Source organism: Athene noctua, chromosome 10 (genome assembly GCF_965140245.1).
Source record: "Athene noctua chromosome 10, bAthNoc1.hap1.1, whole genome shotgun sequence".
Taxonomy (NCBI): Eukaryota; Metazoa; Chordata; class Aves; order Strigiformes; family Strigidae; genus Athene; species Athene noctua.
Window position 1 is genome coordinate 21,687,094 of NC_134046.1, and position 20,156 is coordinate 21,707,249.

Here is a 20,156-nt window from a genome sequence, read left to right on the forward strand (position 1 = left end):
TCATAATCATATGTACGATCTGTCTGCTTGCTTGTGTAGTGATGTCTGTAAGCTCTGGGATTAAGAAGCAGTTCAGTTGTCTTCTTGTGGGGATTTGCCAGACCTAATAAGACCTTCTGAGAGACTGGGCTTGTTAGTTCAGGCACTGAGCCCCCTGAATATGGTTGGTCTGCTCTCATGACCCAGACTAGTGTGTTTGTGTTGAGCTGCTCTGTTCTGGAGAAGTACAGCACTGAGACTGCCATTCCCTCAGAAACTTTAGCACTGTGCTCTGTGCACAGCACTGATATACAGAGAGATGTAAAGCATAAAGTTGCCATTCATCAAACAGTAATTGAATTTGTACTCTACAGTTTTGTATTGAACTTTATAATAATTCTATTCAGTCACAAGTTTGTCTTTTTCATATGTTGTTTTCTGCCTACCTCCATCTAGAGTTCAGAAGGCTATAACATGAGCATCCCTATGCCAGGCCACCCAGTCAATTTTTCTGAAGTAACAATGGCACAGGCTCGGAAGGATGTGGCTAAACTTGAAGAGCTTATTGATGCTCATGACGTTGTTTTCCTGCTAATGGACACTAGAGAGAGTCGATGGCTTCCTGCTGTTATTGCAGCCAGCAAGAGGAAGGTATCATACCATACCTTGCTAATATCCTTGTCACTGTATTTCAGCTCTTGCATATCAACCAGCTATGTATACCTAAAAGAACTTCATGGGAAATTGAAATATTTGACCAATATTTTGTGATTGTACAGAATTTTTTTCTTGTTTTCTGTAGCCTCAAAGATTCTGTGTAAGACAGAAAGAGAGTGTTGAAGAGGAAATAGAAACTTGTGTCACAGAATTATACATGTTGAAAGAGACCTCTGGAGGTGATCATATCCAACTCTGTTCAGAATAGAGCCAACTTTACAGCATGTTGCTCAGGGTCTTGTCTAGTCACTATCTTTTGAGCTTCTCTAAGGGTACATATTTCATAGTAATACCAAGAGAAATAATTTCATAGTAAGACAATCACACAAAGGACTAAAGACATTATAGTAGTGATTGATAGGGGATGTGAATTGTAGAAACATGTCTGAAACCACATTTTCAAAATATATCTTTAAAGTGAAAAATTAGAAGGTAAATTCTGAACTTTAAAAAAGTATGCCAATACTTCTTTAGCTAAAAGTTAACTTTGGGTTTTTCCTCATTGCCTTGTTGGAAAACATACTGTTGTGCTGCTCCAATGCATCCAAACTGCCCATGACTCTTACTCAGGTAGTGTTCCATGCTTCAGCTATTTCTGTAGCTTAAAAATAATATCCTTATGTTGCAGGCGAAGAATAATGGAGAGGGCTACAGCACGTTAAATTAAGGATGTGAATTCTTACAGTAGTATCTGAAGCTTTAAAGATCATACTCTGTATACGAGATTAGGGAGTCTATTCGTATAAATGCTTATGTAGTCCAAATGTTAGAATAACTTTTGTGGTCAGTGTACAGAGCTGGTCATACAAACCAGACTAAGAAATAAAACATGACCTTAACGAAATTTTTGCAGGAGAGTAACAAAAGCATATGGGGAGAAGATTTTGAGCCTCTTTTTCCTGTTCTACAAATCTTGCTGGGGATTAGACATGAATGATGAGCCTTTACTTTTCTGTGAATGTTATTCTTGAAGACAGTGTGGCACCCAAACTTTTTCTGTGAAAGAATATTCTAAATCACACAGGATTCTGGAAGCATCATCTTTCTCCAGATTAATACAGTCTTGAAAATACAGTTTTGCTGAAGAATGCAACTAAATTATCCTGAACAGATACTTCCCCCTGCTATCATGATGTAGACTTTAGTAAAGCAGTCTCAAGTAATCTTGATGTTTCTTAATTCAAGAATTGTGTGGTTTCATGTTTGCTCAGTTAAAATAGCACAAAATCAGAAAATGCAAGTATTAAGCTTTTAACATGTCAGCCTAACCACAGTGCACATCCTGTGTATTTTGTGGCATAAACGTAGTGATGTCCATAGCAATTTATTCAGTGAAATTAACATGAAAGTAAAAGAAAGCATACATGTGACACAGCTGAATCAATGTTATTTGATCTCTGCTTTTTGTATTTCCTGACCTCAGTGATTTTCCAGCTATGACAACTCTAGTTCCCTAATAGTTGTTAGTTGTTTATAGTTTCTTTTGTTTGTGTTTATATTTATTTCCAAAAACCCTGGACAGCAGAAAGGAGACAGAATACAGATTTGTGGTATTTGCAAATTAGTTTTACCTTATAAATTCCAAGTATGTTCTCCTTTCTCCTGAAGTTTATGTTAATTTGAACTTAACTAAATTTCCTCTGCACCTGCTTTGCAAGTAGTTTTTTTCCAAATCAAACAGTTCTCTCTTTTAAGCCAAGGTCTTAAATTATTTTCTTTCATTTGTTCCTTACTTAAATAGATTTCTGATCCTGAGTGATAGGCTTTTATGTCTTTGTAGCTCAAATGAACTTCCCTTTGCCAGTGAGCTACACTGCCAGTGAAAGATCAGTGTGTCCCTTTAGTGTGGACTTCACTGAAGTATAACTTCAGGTGTAACTGAGTGTATGTAATTTGATAATTTAAGCAGTTCCTACTTAATCCTGCTGTCTTTTCTGCAGTTTGCACCTGTGGTCTTTCAGCAATCTTTTAGCTGTTTAAAAACAGCACAGAAATGACATAAAAAGAGTCAGTTTATAAAGCTGGATATTGAAACTGGAAAGTGCCATACGACTCTTCTGTATGTATGATGGTTGGTAGTTATAAGCAATATACACAGTTTGGTATGAAGCCCCTCCGTCTGCTTCAGTCAGGATAGGGGTGTTTTAATGATCTCAAAAATCTTCCTCCCACGTTTGCTTAGCTACCAGTCCTCCAGTATATTGCCTTGCAGTGTTCAAGTCATACTTTGAGGACAAATTTTGTAATTTCTTTGTGACGGTTTCTGATATTCAGTGCCATAGTGTGTCTGACTGCGTCACAGGGATTTTCATAAGATCACTTGGATGTAAGGATTCTCTGTCACTGAATAAGCACAGCAATGAAATTCTCAAGGCATCCAAACTGAAATGCTCGGTATCTGCTTGTACTTCGTGTTGATAAACATTTACTGGGAGCTCTACTTCAAATGTGAACTTGTATGACAGTTGCAAATCTGAAGTACTGCCATAGTTTGGACCCAAGGTCTCAAAACAGGCACATGGGAAATGAAGAACGTAGTGCGTGATAATCTGCGTAAAGTTCTCTGTAAAGGGTACATGTGTAGAAGCTTATGCTTTATTTCTTAGCCTGGTTCGTATGACCAGTTCTGTGTACTGACCACAAAAGATGTTTTAACATTTGGACTACATAAGCACTTACGCATGCAGTCTCACTGACCTCATATACAGACTATAATCTCTAAAGCTTTAGATACTATTTTTTCTTAATATAAGAATTCACAGTCTTAATTTCATTGAGTTGGTTTCCCCACATAATCATTCAGTTGCCTTGATGATCTTTGATATTCCTGCAGTCCTTCCTCCCAAAACAAGTATCTTACCAACACAGAGCTCAAATGTTAAATCTCTGTGTTAGATGTTAAATCTCTGTTCCTGCTGAACACTGGAACTTTTAAAATTTTGCTATTTTTTTTTAAACACATGCCAAAAGATACACTTTTCCATAGTCTCTTTATCAAGAACATTTTTTTTTTTTTTTTCAATTAAAGGTCAATCAGTTCAATTCAAATAGTGGCTGGACAGTAAACTGAAGAGAGAGGAACAGTTTATTGTCATGGGAAGTGTTTAGCAATATTATTAATTTCTGATAATACCAGTCATGACATGTTAGTCATACTTTCAAAATGGAATACCATCTTCAAGTTTTACAGGTAGATGTAGTGAAAAGATGCAGTCTTTTAATTGTTTGCTGTAGACTTCTCTGTGCTACCACAGATTCAACGGAACAGTTTAGGACTGAGGAAAGAGTCAACTGCAACAAGGTTGAAAATGAATATCCAGAAAGTATTTGAAATACCAAAAGTGATGATGAAACTCCCAAGCTTGCTAGTTAAGATGGCTAATTCTTGACAGCTTCCCTCGGAGTCCCTGTTTTAAATAATTCCTGACTGTAAGAATGAAAAATGGCAAACTGCTGTACTAGAATTTGTATCCAAAATACTTGCATATGATGCAGTACAATATTTTCCTTTATATTTTACTGGCTACAGTGATTATTGTTTTTACTTTTTGCTATATCTAAATCATGGCCTGTAAGTTTAGTAAAATCTGCTGGTTTAAGCATTGTTTTTATGGTATTATGGTTATGATGTATACAGCTTCGCATTACTTTAAGCACTTGTCACAAAATGAAGAGAAAGGGAAAAATGATGACAGTGTAATTGTGTACCACAGCTGCTAGTGCTCCCCATGTGACTAAACAAATGCATATGAAGACCATAAGTAACCATTAATTGCTTTCCTCACTGAGCAGAAATTTTTTTGGTTAATAGACTTGCATTTCTTTGCTTTGTCACATAGGAGTGTTTAATGAGTTGTATTTCAGACCACAGTGATCTAAAAAGACTACACATAGAATTTCAAATGACATGAAAACTTGTTATTGATAGCCACTGTTGTACTTAAGTGGCACTTGGAATATGAATATACAGAATATGAAGCAAACTTGAAAATAAATTCTGAGCTGGAACCAAAATAATTTTTTCCCATAACGATACTAATTATTGTATGACTGTTGGGCCAAATTTGGATATATGGATGTTAATTTATACCAGTGCATAGCAGCTTCAGTAACTTCTGTAACTGCAGCTTCAGTAACAGTGAGACAGTGAATATTAGTTGGTGTGAACCTAGTTTCAGATGCAAACTAGCACAACACATTGATGGAGTTCCTGTTCCCTTTTTTTTTTTTTTTTTTGGTCAGCAAGTGTGCATAGGTTGGTGTAACAATTAGAGCGAGCTGGTAATTTCCATCAAATTTTCCTGAAAGACACAGAAAAAGGTAACGGTTTGTGGATTTCTGAAACAGACTTTTGGTTTCTTCTAAATGTTTGACAACTGGAATTTTGCACCTATCAGAAAATCTGTTGTTCATGGCTAGGATGATATATATGCAGTTAGTTGGTTGTTCGTCCATCTACAGCATGTGGGTTTTTTTTTAACATTTTCAGTGAATAAAACCTTGAGGCCTTTCATTCCCTCCCCTTTTGGCTCACTTAAAATCTGTTCTTCTGTCTTTATTGTTCACAGTTGGTCATCAATGCTGCATTGGGATTTGACACATTTGTTGTTATGAGACACGGGCTAAAGAAACCAAAACAGCAAGAATCTGGTGATTCATGTTTCAACAATGCTTCTGGTTCTTCTGATCTTTTGGGATCATCACTATTTTCAAATATCCCTGGCTATAAACTGGGTTGCTACTTCTGCAATGATGTTGTGGCACCAGGGGATGTGAGTAGAACCTTATGCAAATGGTGATTATATATCTCTTTTGTTGTGACTTGAATTTTTATTTCCTTTAAATGGTGTTTCATAAAGGGGTTTGTTTTATGTTGTTGTACACAAGATTAAGAAATAGTTCATCTTTTATTTGGAAGATCAAATAAATTAATTGCACACAACTAAAGATGTTTTGTCTAGTCGGGCAGCTAGTTACTTTTGAGTTACTTTTTTCTTTCCTTTAGAATTGTCTATCTTTGTAGTCCACCAGGGATCGGACATTGGATCAACAGTGCACAGTCAGTCGACCTGGATTAGCCATGGTAGCTGGAGCACTTGCAGTGGAATTAATGGTTTCTGTTTTACAGCATCCAGAAGGGTGAGTCATTTCTGGATTGCTCTTCAAAAGGTGTTCTCTAAGAAATAAGATTTATTTAATGTAATCTTTTGGGAGAAGGAGGAGGAAGTACACATCAAGTAGGACAATTCTGTAAGGTATAACATTGCCTGTAAATTAAGGTAATGTATAGCTCGTATCTACTATATTAGTGTAGTTTAACAGTGTTTAAGAGAGAACTGATTCATCAAATTTTAAGTTTTAATCTTGAATATTGGCAGTTTTTTCTCTTTGAGTTTAAAAGTAGAAAAGTACTGAGAATATTTCAAAAGAAGAAAGTATTCCTATTAGTGGATTTTGGCATTCCTTTGCTCAAGAGAGTGTTTGACTGTAATGAGGAGCTACCATAACTACGTATGATACATGAAGAGCTTCAAGATAAGCCAAGTATTGCAAAATCTTATTTAAAATTAAGTGGGTTTGATACAGAAATTACTGTGAAATTCTGAGACCTGAAATTCAGGCTTGTTTTCTTTAAAATCTGTGAAACAAAAAGTAAATTAGGAGTTGGACATGAGTGTATGTTACAAGTCGCTAAGACTGATTCTGAAAAAGGGTTTTTATATTCCCATCCTGAATCTTAGTTACTATGAAACAGACTTTCCAGATATGTTCCTTTCCAGATTCTAAACTCTAAGCTGTAACAGAATGTCTTGAAGCTTATTGGAAATTTTGACTGTTGAGTATATCGTCTTGTTCTAATTTTCCTTCTTGGATTTTTGGCAGCGGTTATGCTGTAGCCAGCAGTAGTGATGATAGAATGAATGAACCGCCTACTTCTCTTGGACTTGTTCCTCATCAGGTAAATAACTTGTGAGTAAATGCTTTTGTTTAAAAGCTGGGAACTGATATAAGGCAAACATCAGACTTTGTCTCCTTAACAAAAACATACTATATGCTGATTCCATTCCCCTGAAGGACTGACTCTCCACGTTTGTTTAAAAAAAAATATTAAAAATAAATAAATCTGTCACACAGGCCAAAGTAGTTGTGTTCCTGGCATTGTGTCTGTCCTATTTGCGGAAGCACAATTCCCGCTACCTACTTAGCAGGAATTTATTTGGAACGGGCAGTATGTGAATAAGGCAATCTCTGACTTTTCTGTTTCCCATCAGAGGTGACAGTATGGTCATCTCAAAGTTACTTTTGTTTGCTTTTTAAATCCCTTCCAAATTAAAAAAAAAAAAAAAATCAAATCCAGCCAACTCGCAATTATTGTGGTTCTCCAAAATATTAATGTATATCTGTGCAATACAGCAATTTTTGTCTTCTACTCAACCCAAACTCCAGTTACATATGTGTTAAGGATACCGTTTTTCAAATTGCTGGATAGATTTTTAATTTTTTTTATATTGGTACAGTGCATAAAAAAATTGCCTGCTGATCTTATCCTCATAATCATATCCCCTATGATACTACCATTGGGGATTAAAAGTATTTTGTGCTTCTTTCTTCATGTTGGTATCTGAGTGACTCTGGATGCTTCCACTCTATCAGTAAATCATTTATTTGTTTCTAAGTGGTACATTTAGATTCTATTGATACTAGGGTTTTTTTGTGCCAAGTATGAACCATGATTCCAAAACAGATAAAGCTACTAGTATATTGTCTTCTTTGCAATGTCCGAGTAATCACAGGGTTGTTGTGACAGTCTATATAAAATTAGTTTAATTTTGTTTATAATTTTGTGTAGTAACCAGTGTTTACACGATGAGGTGCCCCTGAGTTTTCCCTGAGTTCTCTCTCTCCAGTAATCCTGGAGTTGCCCCAGTTCTCTGACAGGAATCTCTCTCCCATACCCCTGAAGTTTTTCTGCTTGTTGCTGTGGACACTGTCAGCTGCAGGATTGGTGGGGAATATCCAGTCCTCGACTGGCTGGTTCAGATACCCTCAGGACGAGGCTTTTGTCCTTGTTGGCACTCATCATCTGCTCATCTGGAAGGTTCTTGACAGTTTCCAACTTTGGCACTGCCAAAAATTTGTAACTTTCACAATGACTGTCAGTCTACTTTATACCTAAGTTAGTCCCTTATCCTGTAGGGTTATCTGTAGTTCAAATGCTAATGCTGTTGTCAGCTGGGCACAGCCTTTGCTAACAGCTGCAATCTGAGGGAGATTTTTTGACCTCTCATATCTCAATAGGAAGAAAAAGCTAAACCTAAATCTTGGTCATTTGATGATCCAGGTACTCACTTCTGATTTATCTTTGGAGAAGTTTTTGCTTTCTTAGTTGAAAAATGAATGTAATCATTTCCAGATCTCTGTAATTATCTGAATGTTTCCTGTGATCATCTGGGATGGTAATATGAAAGTGATTTTGGGGTGAAAAGGGGTCAGTTTGTTTTGAAAAATAACTTCAGTAATTTTGATGGTTGAATTTTTGTGAGTCTTATACATACACACTGACTTTGTTTCAGAATGGTGACAATGCTCCAGACCTCTGGAAAACAGATGTGTAATTTTAACTTTCTCTTGACATCTAAAAAGGGATAGTGAAGAAGTAATTTTTTTTTTTCCTCCCGACAAAAAGCTAGAAATATTACATTATGTAGTAATATTTTTTTTAGAGTATTTCCCAGTAAACTTTAGAGTGTTTGCTATTTCTACTGGAAAAAGAATGATCTCACAGTTCATTTATTTCCTGATGATGAGAATGTTAACTGTCCAGTAAGTCATGTCTGATTTGTCTTATACCCCTATATGATTTTACTTGCATTATTGTTCTGTTTTGGGCTATGCTATCAAATACGGATTTTAATCAGAAAACTTTTAATTTAATTATGACTTCTGTCAGCCCTGTATCTGTTTTCACATTTACATTTAATGACTATCATGCATGTCTTATTTTAGACATTCTAACACAAATAGAAGTTTAGTAGGTACCAAATGAAAATAGAAAATTTTTTTCAAATATAATCCTTCTACAAACTGCTGGCTTCTCTTAGCAGTCCCTCATCTAATAACTCAGTGAGTGCAGTATTTTCTCCAGGGGTGTGTGTTTTTTTGTGTTGTTCTTTGTTCATTTGCTTAGCCCACTTGTGTGGAAAAAGAATAGTAATTAATTAATGCATCAGTCCTCTTTATTAAGAAGGTATTCCTTTGTGGATAGTAACTGTTGCACACTCATAGTCTGTCATAAATGAAGTGAATTTATTCCAGGAAGTGTCATGGAGTTCCTAGGATAACAGAAATACAAAGCAAGGTGGTATCAGAAAGACTCAATTTTGTTGCTTTCCTTTCTTTTTCTGGGTGGGGGTTTGGTTTAAAAATTACTGTATTTTTGTATTCTAACATTATGTATGTCTTGGTGTTTCTACAAAAATACCTCAATGTTAATACTGTTTAAATTGCTGTTGGCTTCTGAGGTTTATGCCATTTCAGCTGGATTAAGCGTGTGGAGTGCATACTGAAAATATTTTCCGTAATAGGCTTCAATATTAACTAAGGCATTATTATTTGTATTGAAGAGCTACTTAAGTTCTGTTCTTAGAGATGTCTCTTTATTGTAGTAGGCCTGTGAAAGCACAGAATAAAAACCACAATACTCTGAAGAATTCATAGTCTAAAGGATCAAACCCTGCTGCAAAGTGTTTTCAGTGTCATCTCTGTTACCATAAACGAAGGTCTGGAATTTAAAAATTATATACCAATAGTATCCTATTATCAGCACAGTTTTGGAATGCATGACAGTTAAGTTTTCTCAGATTATATGTTACAGAGATGGGAAACAAAATGTGTTTAGCTGGTTATACCATGACTTTTTATTTTTGATCAAACTTTGCAATCGGAGAAGTCAAACTCCAGGTGGTGCTGTGCCTCTATTTCTGTTTAAATAGTGTTGCGTCTAGATAGTCAGCTATTATTTCTATATAGAAAACCAGGAATATATATCGAATATAAATCTACTACAGGTGTTATTGGGGACCATTGTGTTAGAACAGTATGACCTAGTCATAGACATTCTATTGAGATAGAATTTTTGAAATGTGTTTTGTAATTGTAAAATAGTATTGTAATTATTTTGTCTTCCAGATCCGTGGATTTTTATCAAGATTTGATAATGTTCTTCCAGTCAGCCTGGCATTTGATAAGTGCACAGCCTGTTCAACCAAAGTAAGTCTGAGTTTGTCTGTACTTTACATGTACAAAATGGGCTTGGATCTTGCTCTAGGTCAGTCTTGGGGTGCCAAGGACTGCTTTGTATTTGACATTTTCTCTTACTTCCTTAGCGCTTGGAATCTGTGTTCTCACTTCAGCTAAAGTTCCTTTGCCCTCATACACTTCCTCTTTAGCTGTTTCCCAAATTTCTTTGGCATCACCTATCAGCATTCTATCTGCACATAACTATTTAGTCAGCTAAAGAAACCAAGCAGAGATTAGGGCCAACACATTTCTGAAAAGTTTATCACATAAACACTGTCAATACCTTCTAGCTTTGGAGGAAGGAACAAAATTGCTATTGGTTTTAGTTGTTTAAGAAATTATTTCTGATGTCCGATAAATAAATGTGTCTCTTTAGCTTCCTTGAACTTAGTATCGCTACAAATATGCCAAACTGTCTGAATTTCTGGTTCATGATACCAAACAAACATATGAAGAATGCTTAAGAAAAAAAATTTACTTACTTTCATAACATTTCTTTATTGAAAAGACTCTTTCATTTTGATGCTAGTGTTGACAGTCCTGAGTCACCTAATAGATTTACAGCTGTTGCTTGGGTCTGAGCTGTGTCTTGCCAGAACACTAGGGCAGCCCACTAATGTGTCTGTGTGAGGCCTCCTCTTCAGTCTTGGACTGTTTTCCTGTACTGTGGCCTTGAAAAGTTTTTTTCTGGCAAGTTTTCTATGGCCATGTAATGCACATTCAAGAAGGTTTGGGATATCTCAATATGAAGATTCAGAGGTTTTGACTCATGATTTGGACTGTTTGGGAGTGCCTTTAATTTAGTTCACTTCACTTTTATGTACCTCGAGGCTTCCTGCAAGAAGTTCTTTCTGTTCTTTTTGCTGCATTTGTCCTTCTTGTTTTCAACAGCTATCAAAAACTCTTGAGGCAGTATCATTTTTTTGAGGACTTGCACAATTTCTTCTTCCATAGTATATCTGACAAGTTTTGAAGGACTGTTAATATCCATTTTCTCCTCAGAAGTTGAAGCACTAAACTTAAAACTGCTGTTATTTTTAGAAACATGTATCTGCCCTCTTGAATAGCTGAAAGCTCAGCAGTAGCTAAAACTTTATGATAGTGGAGCCTGAGAAATTGAACTGTTGGAATAAGCTTGTTTCTTTTTTCTTTTTTTATTTCGATCCAGGACATAGTGATATGTAAAAACATACACTGATGTAGATAAATTAAATGCAGGTATCAATTTTTTGTTAGCAAATCATTTCCTCTTGGAGGTCATTTTAAGAGAGCCCTGTTTTACATAAACAGACTTGATGATTTAATAAAAACTGACTTGGATTTTAGCAGCTGTGCTATTCCCAGAGAGATCACTTTTCATGTGGTTTGGGTATTAAATTACTTCTGTGCTGAAAAGGTTGCTTCATTGGTGCACGTATTTCCTTACAGTAGAAACACAGCATTTGTTTACTTTGCTAACTTTCTATTTATTAGCATAAGAGTATGTCACCCTGTATTATCTGGAAATCTGATGCTAATACTTTGAAATGACAAATCCAATTACAATTTAATTGTAGTCTCTATGTTGGTTTGTTGCTTTTTTTTAATGCAGTGATTTAGCATAATTTCATCCTCATCTATGTCAGATTTACTGTAGATTCAAACTTTGAGCACAGGAGAGATGTTGCTTTTCTGATATAATTGAATTTGTTGATAAGAAAGATGAAAATGGATAAGTTATGTCAGCATTCTCTCCTGAGCTCTTGTCACTCTGTAACTCTTGAAACACAAAACTAATGAATTAGGAATTTTTTAAAAAATTCCAGTACGTTCTTAAGTCATCCAGTACAGCTGGATGACTTAGGAGAAGCAGCTACTGATCTGCATGTTTAGAGATTAGATCCTATTTCAACTCACAGTCATAACTTCATTTCTTAGTTTTTGAAGCTGAAGAGACTAGACGTCCAAGCAGCCAGCTATTCCTTACCCAGAATTGTCCTAAACAGGCTGCATGCCAGAGAAGCTTCCCACAGGCAATTGTTCAGGAATTTTGGGATGGTCGCAGCAGGAAACCGATCTATTTTTATTCTGGGCCAAATTTTCCTTGTATGATTTCCCCCTCTGTCTTATTCTGGTTCTGCACAAGCATGTGCTGGAATGGAAAGTATCCTCTTTCAGAGTTAACAGCAGTGCACTGCCAGTTGAGTAGTAGGTCTGAGGAGCAGTGTAAGCTCTTCTGATGCGCTTTCTCTTCCATGTCAAACTTGCTCTGTTACTGAGAGAATCCAAAGTTCTTTAGTGTAGAAATTTATTTCTAATAACTTCATTACTTACAGAACAAGAATGTTAAGCTTATTACTTACTGTGCTAATTAAGCTGTCTGTTTACCCTCTTGGGAGCAAAATTAGGATATTTTCTTATAATATTATGGTGAGAAGCATTACAATCCCTCTGAAAACTAGAGTGGTAGAGTGTACTACCTGATCCTTGTAGGCAACTGGCTAAAGCCTTGAAACATCAATGTTAAAACATGTTTCTTAATGCAAAACTTCCAGTGTTTATATTGTAATTAAGGTAATGAAAATTTTCATGCAATTGCTCCTCCTTCCTTGTGCATCATGGAATGAATTCAGAGTTTAATGTCAGAAAAGTCATTGTTACTAACCAACTTGGATATACAGATATCCCCTCTGCTTTTACATGTAACTCACAGACGTTATTTCCTCCAGAGTTCAGATTTACTGTCCTTGTGCTAGAAAGCTAGCTTATTGTCCTTAAAGATAGTTCTCTACTTCCCCTACTAATATTGTTCTGATGTGTAATTATCTCTACTCTCGAATTAAAAAAAAAAAAAAAGCAGCATAAGTATCTCTACTAATTTTCAAGTTCTTTCTCAACTTTCTGTTCAGTATGCTGAAGAACCAAGCTACTTAAGTTAAATTGTAGTTTTTCACTACTGAGTAATTTTGCTGACATCTTTGAATGTTTTTCAATTTCATTGCATTTCATGACAGGGTAGATGCTAGTATCAGGGATGGTATTCTAGGCACTGTTACAATTTCTGTTTTCAGTCAAGATATTTCCCTACCCTTGCAGATGTTTTCCCTTTTTAACATCCCAGGAATACATTAAACACTTTTGCTGTGACATTTAGTAAGTGCCTGTGTTGCATAAGTTATTTATGAGTGTTTCAGTTTTGAAATCTATCATCATGTAGACATAACAATGCTTTTATTGTTCTCATCTGCTAACTGCTTTGCATGCATTTTTACTTTAAATGGTTCCACTCAGTTATGACAGTAACCTGCACTATTCAGTAACTTACTGAATTTTTCAGTTGAGATAATTTTGATTCCAGTAAGACTTTTCATATTTGCCCTAGCTGCATTGAGAAAAAACGTTCATGTTTGCTTTCTCCCGGTTACAGCATATTGCATGATCTGTCAGGGAAACTTTTAATCTTTTTATATTGCACACCTCTCAATTCAAGTATTGTGTTGATGTTAAATAGAGATGTGTAAGTTACGGGGGGAAAAAAGCCTTGGTCTTTCCTGTACTAAAAAAAGCTAAGTCTTGCATAGCTTGCAGAAATGATGGAGGAAATGGGGAGAAATGTTTGTCCTTCAGGAATGAACACTGCAAAAATTTAAAAGAATGTTTAAAAAGAGTTATTTCTGTAGCTGTGCTGTAACACTAAGTCTATGTAACTGAGTCCGTTTATAACTCTCCTTATTTCCTGAATTTACATATGTTAACATTTGACACTTCTATGTACAGTGCAGCCTCTGTATTAATATTGGATAGATTTCATTCAGACTTAAAGAACGCATCATTAATATACCTAGGCGTATTTTCAGCATATTGAGTTTAAATGTGATGTTTTTCTTACTCTTAAGGTGGCATAGAAATTTACTTTATGATAAGTGACCTACAGAAATTTATCACTTTTGTTTTTCCTCTTTGAAAAAATGTTACTTTTAACTGGGGGGAGCAGGAGGCAGAATTATCTTGCCCATAACTTTTGAAATCTCAGTCAGTCTTTACCTCTCTGGATATAAATTTTAAATGGAATGAGAGAATAGAAATAATATATATTTTCAAAATTAGTCATGGTGAGGATGGTTTTACTGCTGGTTGCCTGAAAGATGCACATTCTTGAAAATAATGCCTGGTCTTACTATTTCAAAAATACTGAATTTTTATTATAAAGACAACAAAATATAGTATAGATTATCTCAAGTGAAAGGACACTAACAGAAGCTGTGGTGTGTACTCAGAGTGCCGCATCACACACTAAGAAAAGATGACCATTATGTGACCATTATGATGGAATTTTGTTCCCTTAGAGGAGGGCAAATGCAATCAAGAACCCCAGAAATCTTAACAGTAATATTAACTTTGAACATTACCCTATTTTGTGAACAGAGAAGAGGGTGTGGAATCAGCAGTGTATTCAGTTTTGTGCATTGAAGAAGGTGAGGAGGTGTCTGTACAGACAGGATGGGTGTTAATTGAAAAATGGAACTTAAGAAAACAAACCACACTGAAATCTAATATGGTGGGAGAGACCTCTTTATCTCTGTCCTATATCTGAAAAAAAAATACATGATGTTCATGAAGTATGTGCAGTTCTATGGAGAAGATATGTCTTGTTCCTCCTTAGTCCATCGTGATGACTGGAAACATCATAGCTAATGCCATGTGAAGGCAGTAGTGTCACATGAACTGCCCTGCACCTAAAGCTCCACAAGAAAGCTTGTAAACAGAAGAAACATGGGGAAAGATAGAGCATGTTTATGTTCAATCTTAAATCCTATCATTTACCGACATTCAGACAGGAGATTGACATTCCCATGTGTTAGCACTGTTATGGCGAGATTGTAAGAGTTAGAAATGCTGAATGTTTTGCACCAGTTATTCAGCATTGTGGGATGCAGATTTATTGACATTTAATAGATAACAGAGGCTGTTGACAACAAACAGCCTCCCAAAGTCAACAGAAGAGAGGATTTTTAAAAAAAAAAAAAAGAAGAAAATAATGCTTTATCTTATGGTACTGAAGAGAAATAAGGTTGTTTAAGAATTCAGACAGATCATAAGAAGGATAGTTCAGAACTTTACCCAATACTGCTTCTGGCATTGTTTACTTGTCCTCTTCTCCCCTCCTCCAGACATGATAATGCTAGAAACCTTTAACGAACAATTGCTTTTAGCCATTCTATTGTGTCTTCATTTCAATTTTTGACATATCTATGAAATTGTTTCTTAATCAATTTATTGTTTAGTTGCGTTTTCTTCAACTGAGATAAATGTAGCAAGTATAAAAGAATTTAGGAGACTTTTTTTTTTCTTTTTGTCTACTCTTATCCTCTGTAGTAATTTAGTTGGAGTTACAGCAGAGACTAATTTCTTGCTGTTATTACTGTTTCTCTTAAGGAGAAGAAACTAGTGTGCTTCTCCACAACAAATAGGTAAGAAGTTATTCCATTTTAGCTTATGTTGTTAATGTATTTTCTATATCAAGACTGACATGGTTTATAAAAAGTTGAAGATTAGTTTGTGTCTTGTGAGACTAAACCACCAACCCAAATATTTTCACATGGGTGAGGATTTGTTTTGTGTTCAGGGCTCTGAGCTCTGAGAGGAGGATGCATTTTCAAGACTTCTGACTTCAGGAGAAGTAAATCGTAGCCTCTCAGAAGCTAGCAGCTGTATGTGCGGTGTCAAAATGTTTGTTTTGAGTGTGGGTGTTTGCAACTGTATTTAAATGTTGAAAACTGGAGGTTTGTGTCTTTCATGTTTTGCTGAACAAAACCAGTTTTTATTACCCAGCCCCCTATCCTAGGATAATTGTCTTTATTCTAGCCAGTCCCTTTGCCTTTGTCATGTAAGACTTCTTTCTGGATGGCAAATGCAACCATTAGATATCTTAGGGAGTTTAAATACAGCTTGGCATAGAAAATGTGTTTAAATAACAAAGTAAAACAGCATTCCTCCCCAAATCATTATGGTTTGGGGTCTTGTTTTCATGGCACAAGGGAGTAGATAGCTAAGGGTTTTAGGAGCCATTCTTCAGTATTGTGTTCTTTGCAGTGGAAGTTTTGAACTCTGCTGATTAAATCATTAAAAAGCTTTCTTGAGAGGGAGAGAGAAAGAGGAATGGAGAAAAAAAAGAACAGAGAACATACAACGCACTAAAATTTGTTTTATTCCCTCTTCCTTTTGCTCCAGAAAATCAACAATTCAGTTGTTACGACTTTTAGTTTCAGAATAGTAAAGTTGCTAGATTGATAATCCCTTTCTAGTAATAAGTAACACACTTTCACCCTTCAGAGAAGAGAACAAATGATTTTGTTATTCCATGTTTCTTTTATTTGGTGAATTTGTTAAGTGTTTCCTGACGTTTAAGTGAAATAGCATGTTGATTTATGCTGATGTGGCAGCGTACCATGTTAGATAGCAGAATCAAAGCTATGTTGCAGAGAAACCCAGAATTTGGTGCGAGGAGGAGCTGGTGTGACTGACTATTCCATGGTATTGACTAGTTTACTTGTCTCCAAGTTAAATAGCATTAAAAGAAGTAAAAATATGTTCCAGTAATTGTTCAGTGATCCTAAACGAATGTAAGATATTATTCTAAGCAGTTGTAAGGGGGAGGGAGAATGGTTTATGAAGTCTATCTTAAATAAAAGTCTATATTATCTGAACTAAAAAACCAGAAATGGTTGAAGGCTTTAAGTGAAAATGCTCATATAATACAGTTTCTGCACCATGAATAAATTTAGTTTCCCCATTTTTAACTTTAAAATACTGTTTTTAAGGGAAGGAGAAACCTGCCATTGTTAAAAACAATTGATGTGTATTTCTGACAGGTTGTATTTCTGTTGCATTTAAATTAAATTCTATACATCAGGAGTTTTTTGGTATTTTCAATATTTCTTCTTCCTCCAATTCAGTTACATTTTAACTACAATTAGTACAAAGTAAAGGACTGTCAGTCAGTAGGAAAGAGATAGTATCACCACAGTGTTCTGCTTGAACATTGACATGTTCAATATCTAGCTGTGTCTAGAATACTGCTTTTTATTATTTATCCTAATGGCAGCTTAATGCTGTCTTGTCATCTCTCTCTGAAAGCTGTTACAGAATTTCTTTTGTGTCAGTAAAAACAAAACAACTAAAATATTTTGACTTAAAATACATACTTGCTGACAGACTTTCACGTAAGTATTGCAAAAAACCAAGTTGGAGAATACTGAACTGGATAGACACTAGGAACCTTAGATGTGTAGTGATGGTGTGGTGATGATCCTCATCCTACCATTGTCCAATGTAGAAACAGTTCAAACCTAATTCTGTAGGTTGCCATCTGGAACTCAAGGGTCAGTTGTTCATTTTGCTGGGTATGAGTAATTTGTAATTGTTCTTTTTACTTCATAAGGTTTTTGCATGCTTGCAACTTAATGTGTTCTATTCCCTTATTTATTGTTCAGTTATTCCAAGGATTCAGTGCATATTTATCCAAAGCAATATAGACATAGTATTTTTCATGTCTGCCATTTATGCCTAGAGTTTTTATTTGTAAGTTGAGGAATCAATTTAAGTAAAAAAAAGCCCACGTGTTCCTGGCTGGAACATATACAATTCTTTAATATTGGTAACAATTAAAAAAGTCATTTAATGACTGAGAAAAAATACTTGTTCTTATCAGTTATGTGCAAAGAGTGCTAATTGTCAGTTTTTAGAGTATACATGAGAAAAATTTGAAAAGTAGGCAGGATTCCATAAAGTTTCAAGTCTAAATCACATGAATGAAAATTTTCAGACATACAAGCTTGTGGTTCAAAGCAGTATTTTGAACTGATAATTTTCATAAACAAGTACTTCAGATTTATATAGTGCAGCACTGTGTGCATTTGACAATTTCAGCCATAATTCCACCTCTACGTATTAAAAAGTAATGCCAACATACAGCAGTGAAAGAATGGAAACACATTCATGTTTCTTTCTTCTATGGTCATGTCTTGTAACAGTTGTCTCATGGACCTGGGTGATGATGTAACAGTCTGATTATTTTTTTTCCCCTAATCTTTATGCAAATAGAATTTGCTTTATTATAATCTCATATTTAAATTATGCTAAACTGTTTGATTGTGATACTTAAGCAATGTATCGTTTACTTGTATTTGCATTATATTTTTAATCTCATGAGATTAAAGGGATGGGTGCTGCATCTTTTCCCAGATATTAATACTTGCCTATTTTTAACTCTTGTAGTTTTTTCTTCTATGCTTTTCTGCATTCTTCTCATTGCGGTCTTTGACAGGAGTCTGTCTACATCTATACCTATTTTCTTTAATAGGTGTTTGTTAATTTGTTAAATTTAACAAATCGTCAGCATCACTTTATTGGGCAAATGTTCTTTTGTTTGCAAATGCCCACGTAGGCATTTCTGAGCAGTTAAGTTTAACCTTTATGCAATTTTTCCACATTTTTGCAGGGCTGTCTATACATGTGTCTTTGCAGAAGTGCTTCAGTTTTCTTTGAGATTGAAAAGTAGCGAAGGAAATTAAATTTTAAAAGATGGTAAAATAACTGAACCTAATGAAATCCAGGAAATATGTGTGGTTTTGGTAAAAATGTTGTTCTGCCAGTGCTGTTTTGCATAGGTATTGTGGCACACCCAGATAATAAAATCCTCATCTCTAAAATAGTCTACAAAATATGGATTTTGAAGCTAGAGATCTGGGTTTAGGAACTACTGAGCAGCTGCAATTTCTTCTTAAGGTAGGGATAGTTAGTTCTGGGCGCTTAGTGTCTGATAGATCATGCCTTATTGTTGAACTGCTGACGGCAGGGGAGAGCCAGATGGAATAAATGACTTCATATGCAGTACCCAGTCATTACTGGCTTTTTTCTTGCTTAAGTCAACCTATCAAAGACAGACCACTCCAACCCTTATAGAATGAAATTGTGTAGGCAGGCAAAATGGTATTCAGCAGAAAATAGTTGCTTTTATGTGAGAAGAATAATTTTCTTAGATGTTTGGGGGAGTGACCTTGCTTCACTCCTGGCATTAGGGATTGTCTGCAGAAAATGGATGCTGTTTCTGGGCTGTTTCATCGAGGCAAAAATGAGAATTGTGCTATAGATGCCTGTCCTTATATATGGGTAACAGATTATCCAGCTGCAATTTGTCAGTAACCTCAGATGTGACTGGGGAAAAAGAAGGGCTATCTGCAGTTGCTATACAATAGGTAGTGACTAATAGCAGTATGAACTGGAGCCAAAAATGTTGTAACTGCTGATGAGCTAATCAGCATAAATTTTGGACAGGAAGCAGAATGGGGATAAATAAAGTTGTAAATATCTATCCAGTGTAAAATGCGGAGTGAGCAAGAGATGGCTGTTAGGTGACTGAAGGATATACCCATGTATTAAAAGAGGTCAGGACAGATGATCTAATGATATTGTCTACTTGAAAACTCTTTTGTTCCTCTGTTCTCAGTCTCTAACATGGAGGTGTTTATTTTCTTCTACTCTTCCTCTCTCTTCATTCCTCTCTTTCTTTTCACTTCTATTTACTAATGCTTTCAGCAAGGGAATGCCTTAAACTTGTACGCTGTCCAGTAGAAAGTCCTTATATTGACTGTAATCTGAAGATGCCATTATGTTTAAAATAATTTGTAGGAAAAATTTTAGATAGGAAAGAGTAGCTAAAATAAAAATCTCATAGTTTTGTGTGTATTGTTAATCTATCAATACTTGCCAGGGAAAATGGTTACCTGTATATAAAACACATCCAAGTTTATTTGAGAAAAGCTCAGAACACATGCAGTTCCTGAGAACTTAATGTTGACAAGACCATTCTTAAACTGACATCTCTGAAATTTCCAAGAACTCTGCCTTCTTCCTTTTCATTATTCAAAAGAAGAAACTGAAAAGTCCTGAGCTAAAAAAAAATCTTGTTGAGACCTTTCAGGGCCTATTCTTCAGTAAGTTAATACTCCATTTTCTGTCCAGTGTGGGTAATAGCAATAGACAAAATGCATTTGTATCACTGCATTCCTACTCTAAATTAAAACAGCAATCTCTTTCTTAAATGAAATTTCAGCATATTGTACTTGGTTTAGTTCAGGTTTTATACTAATTTGCTTTCATTTTAAATACTGATTATGGGA

General features: G+C 35.4%; 1 protein-coding gene across 2 annotated transcripts in view; it reads left to right on the top strand.

The window, feature by feature from the left end:
• Window positions 1–20,156, top strand: part of ATG7 (autophagy related 7) — a 110,521-nt gene that overhangs the window by 22,341 nt on the left and 68,024 nt on the right. For both annotated transcript variants that reach the window (XM_074914255.1, XM_074914254.1), the window contains exons 13-17: window positions 436–630; window positions 5,265–5,468; window positions 5,720–5,835; window positions 6,580–6,655; window positions 9,886–9,966. In XM_074914255.1, coding sequence (XP_074770356.1) covers window positions 436–630; window positions 5,265–5,468; window positions 5,720–5,835; window positions 6,580–6,655; window positions 9,886–9,966 — 672 coding nt within the window. The remainder of the gene's footprint in view (window positions 1–435; window positions 631–5,264; window positions 5,469–5,719; window positions 5,836–6,579; window positions 6,656–9,885; window positions 9,967–20,156) is intronic.